At 41.5% G+C, this 9430-nt stretch overlaps 1 protein-coding gene across 10 annotated transcripts in view; it reads right to left on the minus strand.

Annotated features, from left to right (window-relative positions):
* Positions 1-923: 923 nt before the first annotated feature.
* Positions 924-9430, minus strand: part of LOC102436717 (integrator complex subunit 6-like) — a 62352-nt gene continuing 53845 nt past the window's right edge. For 3 of the 10 annotated variants that reach the window (XM_023757743.1, XM_023757737.1, XM_023757748.1), the window contains 5 exons: positions 8717-8859; positions 7325-7559; positions 3218-3589; positions 2282-2375; positions 964-1914 (listed from right to left, as the gene is read on the minus strand). In XM_023757743.1, coding sequence (XP_023613511.1) covers positions 1806-1914; positions 2282-2375; positions 3218-3589; positions 7325-7559; positions 8717-8859 — 953 coding nt within the window. In that variant the 3' untranslated portion in view covers positions 964-1805. Of the gene's footprint in view, positions 1915-2281; positions 2376-3217; positions 3590-7324; positions 7560-8716; positions 8860-9430 lie in introns of those variants that run through there. The other 7 variants (XM_006082058.3, XM_014458147.2, XM_023757720.1 and 4 more) reach the window with 6 other exon arrangements.

Raw genomic sequence — 9430 nt, forward strand, 5'->3', positions numbered from 1 at the left:
GAAGAATGTACTCTGATGTTTTTGGGTGGGGTATTCTGAAAATGTCTTAGATGTAATTGGTTTATAGTGTCATTCAAGTCCTCTATTTCCTTATTGATCTTCTGACTAGTTGTTCTATCTGTCACTGTGCTAAGCCTTAAGATGAGGCAGAGGTGAAACCTTACAGTCTTCTCAGGTCTCTTCTGACTCTGAGTATTTCCCAGGGCATGCACATGGTTTTCTAGTAACCCAGGTATACTGGTACATGGGAGTATTTCAAAGCCCTTATTCTCCAAATTATCTCACTCCCCAATTTTTTCTTTCAGGATTTTGGCATGTCTACTGTTTTTTTTATAAACAGCAGCAGCTTGTTCACTTCCTTTCAATATTTTTGAGGACCATTCTCCATATAGCTGATGTTCCACCTTAAGAGAGTTTGGAGTTAGGTGAAACAAAAGCAATCAATCCCCCTTTGTCAAACCTTCAGGGAGCCCCCGAGATAGGTTCAAACAGACAAATATAATTCCTTGGGAATAAGGTCCGCTTTCCTCCCAGAAGAACCAGGGACCCACATTTGGAATGCAGGCTGCCCTCTTCAAGACCACTGCTATGCCAGGGAGGGGGAGGGGGCAAGAACAAGTGAAAATGCCACAAGACTCTCCTATCATGTTTCAATGGCCTTTCTCCTGATTCAGCATTTGTTTGGTTGCTATGAACTTTTGCCTATCTTCCAGAGTTCCAATAAAATTGATTCTGACAGATCTCCCTGCTCCCCAGTGTTTTTAGTGTTTCTGGAGAGGGATTGACCTCCAGAGTACTCTACACCATTTGCACCAACATCATTCAGTTCTGTGAGTGACATTTGAAGTTTAAATCCTTATGTTAACATCTTAATTGAACTGCACTTTTTTTCTGAAAGGAATAACAAATCACAAGAAAGACAAAACTAAAAATTTCTCTAGCATTAATAAACTTGTGAAAATCAATAAAATGATTTATTTCATATATTCAAAGTCAAAATCTCTTTGTATGCATAATTTTTGCAAATTAATACAAACATAACAATACTGCTCCATATAAACCTTTATATAAATATTAAAGGAAATAATACATAATTTCCCCTTAGTGCTTTCAAAGCACAAAATGCACAAGTCCACCTGAAGACTTACTGTCATCACATGCAAGAAAAAATGTCAGGGGTTGGGGCAGCCTCAGGTGCACTTTGTAATGTCTCTAGACAAAATAGAAGAGAGTTGGAGGTAGATTGTTTGGTGACTCTCCCTGCCCCCCTCCCACAGAGAAATAAATTACCCAAATAGCAGCTTTTTTACTCTTTGATTCAAACTGTCCTGAATATGTCACTGTTTAAAAGGCACAGCTGGAAATTGTTGAAAACATTGTTCAGCAGACACAAGATTACCAGTTGGACTCTGAACATCTTTTCTTTCTAAAGGACATAATAAGAGCACCAAGTAGTGCTCTATTTACATGTGGGCCCTAGTCACTCTGGAAATGCCCAGATGAGTGAACCCTTATCACCTGTGGTAGGGGCGGCAGTATTTACTGAATTTAACCCGCTGCATTAATAGCATTACCTTCCTCAATTGGGAAAAGAAACAACACAAATTAATACTTTCAGAGAAAATTCTTAGGACAAAAGCCAGCTTTTACTGCTAGAAATTCATAAAATATAAAAATTTCCACAGCTTTTTCTTAGCTTGTGGAAGGCAATTCCCTTGACTAAAGCATTCTAGGAAGCTTCAACAATATCCTGTTCCATCCTACAGCACAGAAAACTTGTCCTTTCTTTCTCCTTCATCTTTGCATTAACATGAAGATCTGCTGTTGATGTGATTAACGTTGTTAAGAAGGTGGTGGGAATCTATTTTTTCTAGTGCCTTCTCAAGGTACTGGATTAAGACTCGCCTTTTAAACCTAAAAATAAAGATAAATGTTATTAACCAATAGATACTTAAAGCACTATGATATGCAAGGCACTATGCCGGATACAATTGGAACTGACAATTGACACAGAATAGAAATGTCTCCTCATGTAAAGATAGGGTTTAGCAAGTGCTAACAGTGCCACTTAGCGCCCAAGCCCACTTCAGACTGTGGTGAGCCTATAAAGCTCCACAGAATGGGATGAATGAGTTGGACTCAGATATCTAAATGCCTCTGAAGAGATTCAACCATGAGTGAGGGCCAGGGTTTGAACAAAGCACGGCAGAGCCTATTCCTCCCCCAGTCCTGTATTGGGCCCTAGAGCTTAAAAAAAGAACAAGCTCCTCTTTACACCCACCTTGCAGCTTCCTTGATGGTAAATTCAACAAATTGTTTCTTGACTGCAAGAGGTCCTTGCACTCCTTCGAGCAAAATGAAAATTCTTTCATACTCTGAAGATATTAAAAAAAAACTTTAGTATTAAAAAAATGTGAATGGAAAATAAAATTCAATCTTTACACATCCTTAAGCAATCATTCTTCATGGATAGAAGTTAGATATAGTTTGTTTTTAAACATTCAAATTAAACCATCTGTGCATATCTACTAAGGAAACACTTATAAACACTAATAAAATGTGGTAGGCTGACTAATGGTCACCAACACTGCCCGTGTCCTAATCCCCAAACCTCTGAATATGTTAACTTATTTGGGAAAAGGGACTTTATTTTGAAGATGTAATTAAGTGTTGGATCTTGAGATGAGGAGATTACCCAGGTTTGTGCATGTAGGCCCAAATAATTACAGACATCCTTCTAAAAAGAAGGCAGTAGAGTTAGAGTCAGAGAGAAAAGATGTAAGGATGGTAGCAGAGGATAGAGGTTTGAAGGTGGATGAAGGGGCCATGATTTAAGGAACACAGGCAGCCTATAGAAATTTGAAAAGTTAAGAAAACAGATTCTTTTTAGACGCTCCAGAAGGAATCCTGGCCTTCCAACACCTTCATGTTAGCCCAGTGAAAATTATCTCACAACTGTAAGATAATATAGTTTTAAGTCACAAAGTCTGTGGTAACTTGTTATAGCAGCAAAAGGAAACTATTACAATAAGTAAGGGAGGGAAAGAGAGAAAGGTGTATTGCATCTTTTAAGTCAAAGCAAGAGGAATCACTTTAAATTATGTGAAAACCCAATGCTTCCCCAAAATGCACCACAAGAGAGCTTGAATCTACTCTAAATTTTACAATGAGAGGGACCTCCCATTATATGATTCATAGATGTTCTTTCACTACTTACTTCGTCCAAATTTTCGAACTTCTTTCATTAACTGATGTTTTATATCAGCATTGATTCCTTGTGCCATAGCAGGAGTTATCTGCAATGTATTTGGCACAGTTCTGAAAGTTGTTACTGAGACTTTCTGATCATCTGCGGGGACACTGCAGTTTTTGGTTCCTCCAACAAGTGCATTACTACCAGGTTTGTTAATCAGAATATCTCTCCTTAGACTAGTAAAGTCATCAGACAGAGAATCCAGTTGGTTGGGTGCAATACCATCTCCTGTCATATTCATAAGCTCTGGTGCAGCAGATTTTGACAAGAAGCCATCAGGTAGGATTTGACCATTTTCCATCTTCTCCTCATGAACATCGTGAGTGACAGTAGCATCTAAAAAAAATTAAAGAAGCTGAGATGTGAGGTAGGTGTATTATATCAGCTCCACAGGTAGATCCCAGTGCTCCTCAGTTTTGAGGAAATTAGTTGTTTCATAAAGCAAGAAGATGTTACCAAATGGAGTCTGAGACCCCTCAAATTGAACTCAGGAAGATAATACAGCTAATCCACTTTATTTTCTTCATGGCACTATGATTACATATGGAAGCTAAGTAAGACAGTACAACCAATATTCTCAGCTCCCTGGCACTCGTGGTTTAGTGGCAGCTTATGCTTTACAAGCTGAAAATCAGCAAGACTCATGATGCCATGATTTCTGTAATTTACCTATAAAATGTCATGCTTTACTAAGCTTGACACCAAACTATGTGGGTCCCTTTCATCCTCCCTCCTCTCCATCTCAAAAGATCTAAGAAAACAGAGGTATGAGGGCTCTAAATGTACTCCATAACCAAAAATCCCAGTCAGCATATGATCTTCCTCACCTATTTTTCTGTCTCAGAAAAGTGAATTTCTTTTTAGTCCAAATCTGACACCCCTACTCCATTTTCTCATCCTTCCCTGTGCCAGGCATCATGCCAGGATATGGGGATCAGCAGTTAAGACAGACAGAAACAGTCCCTACCCTTATAGAAGCTACATTCTGATAGGAAAGTCAGACAGTAAGGACATAATGAGCAAATGAAATGACAGTTTGAATTTGTGTTAGGGAGAAGAAAGCATGGATGTGACAGACAGCAGAAGGGGGGCGGTCCTCAATGGATGGGGGTGGTCAGGCAAGGCCTTTCGAACAGAGCCTGGAGGATGAAAAACAGCCTGCCCTGTACACATGCAGAGGAAGTTCCAGGCTGCAGCAGGGCAAGTGCAGGACCCCTAGGAGGGTTCAATCCAGGACCATACAGTAAAGGACAGAGGCAGAGAGAACAAGGAGACAGATAGGACATGTGTTAACAGAGGATGGCAGAAGAGAGTAAAGGGAGGATAAATGATGATGGAAGGAGACTTGATGTTGGGGTGGTGAACAAATATAATATACTAGAGGCCCGATGCAGAAATTTGTGCAAGAGTAGGCCTTCCTTCCCCCAGCTGCCGGCACCGGCTTCCCTCTGGCACCCAGGACCCAGGCTTCCCTCGCAGCCCTGGCTTCATCCAGAAAAACATCTGGTCTAATTAGCATATTACATTTTTATTATAGACTAGAGGCCCAATGCACACAATTTGTGCACGGGGTGGGGAGTCCCTCAGCCTGGCCTGCACCCTCTCGCAATCTGGGACTCCTGCCTGATCGCCCCAAACCACTCTGCCTGCCTGCCTGATTGACCCTAACCACTCGCCTGCCTGTCTGATTGCCCCTAACCACTCACCTGCCTGCCTGATCGCTCCTGTTTGCCTGCCTGATTGCCCCTAACCATTCACCTGCCTGCCTAATTGCCCCTAATCAATCTGCCTGCCTGATTGCCCTTAACCCCTTGCCTGCCTGCCTGATCGCCCCTAACTGCTTTCCTGACTGCCTGATCACCCCTAACCACTCGCCTGCCTGCCTGATCACCCCTAACCACCTCTGCCTGCCTGTCTGATCACCCCTAACTGCTCACCTGCTGCCTGATCACCCCTAACCATTTGCCTGCCTGCCCTGATCACCTCTAACCACTCTGCATGTCTGCCTGATCACCCCTAACTGCTCATCTGCCTGTGTGAACACCCCTAACCACTCTGCCTGCCTGATCGCCCCTAACTGCTCACCTGCCTGCCTGATTGCCTCTAACCACCTCTGCCTTGGCCCCCACTGCCACAGCTTCATCCAGAAGGATGTCTGGAATGACGTCTAGGTCGGCTGTCCAGTCTAATTAGCATATTATGCTTTTATTATTATAGGTAATATATTATAGAATTGTAGAAATCTATTTAACTCTATTAACCAATGTCACCCCAATAAATTCAATTTAAGAAAGAGGATGGCAGGGCCAGGTTGTGAAGATCTTGTAGACTAGAGTTGGGAGTTGAGAATCTGTTGTGAGTGCATAGGAAAGCTGATAATGAGTTTTCAGGATGGACATAGCATTGTCTGATTTCCATGTTGACATGATCACTTTGGCTGCAGGTCAGATGAGGAGGAGGTGGGCAGCCTGGTAATCAAATAAGAAGCTATTGTAGTAGCTTGGTGACTGACAGAGATGGTATCATAGACTGAGGGACAGAGAAGTGTCGGATGCAATAATTATATTGGTCATCAAGTTGCCTAGACCTGCTCACAAATGGAAGTGAGAGAAGAATAAAAGAGAAATCATGGTGATTCTGGTTTTTTAGTGCCAGGGGTGTGCAGCTGCTGGTGCACAACTGCTCAAGAAAGTGGATTATGTGCACCTCTTCCTGATCTGGTTCAGTGACCTCACATTGATAGCTTGACACCGATAATGTTAGCATTATTTATACTGTGGAAATCTGTAAACACTGTGATCCAGGGCTTCTCCATCCTCCCAACCCCTACACACATGGAGAGTGGGCTATCACAGCTTTACAAACACACTGCTGGATGGTGTCCTTAACTGCACTGGGGATGGCTGCAGGTAGAGCTGTTTCAGAGAGAGGGAAGGTCAAGCAGGAGTTCAGTTGAAACAAATGAAACCTACCGAGTTTTATATGTCCATTAGTCATGTAAGTGGAGATACTGTGTCCACAGTTAATTTTGAGTCTGGAGTTTAGAGCAAGATGTAGTTTAGAGGTATAGATATCTGAGTTGTTGAAATGTGAATCTTATGTAAAGCCCCAAGACTGCATGAAATTACCTAGGGACCAGTCTGCATTCCCACCTAGGGAGAGTGCAGCGAAGAGGAGAGGGTCCAAAATTGAGCTTTGGCACATGAGCATGACCAATGGACACAGACAATAGGGGGTGTGTGTGGCATGTGCTGGGGGGGGGGGGGCGGGAGCGGGTGGAGAAAGGTCCCTGGGGGAAAAAGGAGAGAAAAGTAAAAAATTTCAACAATAAAGAATTTTTTTTTAAAAAAAAATTGAGCTTTGGGTCCCTAACCTATTTAAAAGGGGCCCCCCTTTCTGATCTGGTTCAGGGAACTTCCCAAAGAAGGGGGAGAAATCCGAAAAGGGTATTAAAAGGAGTTGTTTTTGAATCGAGGAAAGACCCAGTAGTTGGGGGGGGTCTTGGGAACCCCAAGAAGTTTTCATGGGGGGGGGGAGGGAACAAACTGTTTCAAATGATGTAAGAAATAATGGCAATGTGTGGCAGACACCGGGGCCCTTGATGAGGCCTGTTTTAGTGGAGTGGAGGAGACAGAGCCAGAGTGCACCAGATTAAAGCAAGAAGAGGAGATGAGGACATAGAGAGCAAGTGCAGATCCATGTTCTTATGAGGCCATTTGTTCCTAGTGCCTCAGGAACCTGCTCTATCATTCTGACTAGAACAGCAACTCCAAATATTTGCACCTCATTATACCTTGCGTTGGCAAGACAAACATGCTCACATCTCTCCATTCTAATTTACATAGTTAATTACTACGTAAGTATGGATCTTTTCCCCCTCATAGAAATTGAGATCCTTGAAATAGGGTCTCTGCTTCCTGAGTTCTCTGTACCTACCACACTGATGATTTCATATTGGTTTACTTAATGAACAAAACTGAATACAAAAGAAATGAATACAAAGAAAAATAAAATTATTTAGTGTCTTAGTCCTGTAGGAGACATAAGGAAATCACAGCCACTACTCTATACCTGTATGTACAAGAGTGGGTTTTATGAGGTTTGGATAAGATGGGAACCACGAGGCTGAGGGTGGTCCCTTTCCGCCCACATGGTTAGTTACAGTAGGTGGTGTTTGTGGTTTCCTCAACAGCAGGGACATACTCCGCCTTCTCTTAGATGACAGAGGGCTGTTGGGTTCTCCAGGACGTTTCACTTTGTTTTGTGGCCCTGTTACAAACTCATCTGCTTCATCTATCATCATTCCCTAAAAAACATCAATGAACATATTCCATTAAAGACAACACTGGAAGCACTCTTCATATGCATATACAATCATGTATTACATCATCAATATAGGTCTTAATCATGGGCCAAAGATTTATCATGCCCCACACAGGCTCTGTTCTTAGAAGATGCTACTCAATTTTAATCCAGTCTAAGTGAAACAAGGAGGAGACTAAAATATAAGGTGTTGCCCAGCTGTTGTGGCTCAGTTGGTTGAGAGTTATCCCATGCACCAGGAGGTCCCTAGTTCGATTCCAGGTCAGGGCACATGCCTGGGTTGTGGGATCAATCCCCAGTGGGGGTCATGCAGGAGGCAGCCATCAATGTTTATCTCTCATCTATGTTTCTATCTCTCTCTCCCTCTCCCTTCTTCTTTCTAAAACCAGTAAAGCAATGTTTATAGTGTTGCCCCAAGATAAAGCAAAATACAATCACAATTAAGCAGAAAGCTTGAAAAATGTGCAATTCTCAGGAATCAAAATGGGAATAAACACACAGTGACTTTTATGGTCTCTCTCTCTCTCTCTCTCTCTCTCTCTCTCATACACCCTCCCCCTCATATTTAGATTTCTAGTAGGACAATCCAAATAAAGCAATGTCACCCTGTACTTCATGTTTCAAGAGGAGTAATTCACCACTATCTAGATAGAACACTAGACATCTGAATTATGGAAACAAAGGAAATAAGTGGTAGTCTCAATATTAAATGAATTAGTATGTGGAGGTGGGAAAAATACAGACTCTGGAACTGGAAAGATAGGGGTTTAAATCCTGCCTCTTATTAGCTGTGTCACTTAAAATGGTTAGGGTAAACCATTTTACCACTATGGACTTTGATTTCTTCTTATTAAAGGACAGATAGTAATGCTCATCTGCAGAACAGTTGTCAATATTAAATATGATCATTTCAAACACCAGCTCCTACCAGGTACTCAATAGATGTCAGCTATTGTTTTCTTCAACCTAAACAATCTTGCATCAGGAGGTTTCTACTTTCTATTCACAGAGAACCTCGGAGTCTTATTTTATCTTTTAAATTAACAGGAGAATCTCTGCTTTGTAATTCATCTTATCAAGAAGAAATGAATTATAGCAAGAATAGCACAGTTTAGGCAGATAAAGAAATAGGTATTCTACCTTTTTATCTTGTTTGAATGGATTGCCAAAAGTATGTAGTCTTTTGGGTTGATCTGGATCAATCTCTCGAAGTGGAGAAGCCAATGTCTTTAGATATTCCTGATAGTTGCCCATTTGTGCGACTGGAACACTATGAAGGGAATCTGCAAAATCACCATAAAAGAAACAAGATGCTATATAGCTTAAGTGTATGGTCCTTCTGAGAGGACATGATCATAGTCTGCTTAGCAATATGTATGTTGGATCCGATAGTCTAAAAGCTCGAATCTAGCATTCTAGGACCTAAAATCATCTCTGTTCATTCCATTCATTACTACTCTGCCATTACTGCCTAAAATCTCAAATCACTAGTTCAAGAATGACTATCTTACCCTTCAAACCAGGTCTGACAATGTGCTGATATCTCTTATACCACCATTTCAACTCAAAACACCATATTTGCTCTGTGTTTCCAAGAGCCTAAGCTCCATGGTTTTTCTTATCATCCAGAGAACCTTTGTTAGTGGGTCTTACCCTCTTGGATAATTTGATTACAACTGCAGGCTCTCTTCATAGAAAAGTCCTTCCCTCCCCACAAAACTTGGTGTATAATTTCCAGAGGTTGGCCAGGCTAAGATTTGTACATTTAAATGGAAAAGTGACCCTGTTTGAAATGAATAAAATGGAGTATAAGAGAATTATACATTGTCACCAATTAACATGGACACTATCTGG

The sequence above is a fragment of the Myotis lucifugus genome, unplaced genomic scaffold (assembly GCF_000147115.1).
Source record: "Myotis lucifugus unplaced genomic scaffold, Myoluc2.0 scaffold_2, whole genome shotgun sequence".
Taxonomy (NCBI): domain Eukaryota; kingdom Metazoa; phylum Chordata; class Mammalia; order Chiroptera; family Vespertilionidae; genus Myotis; species Myotis lucifugus.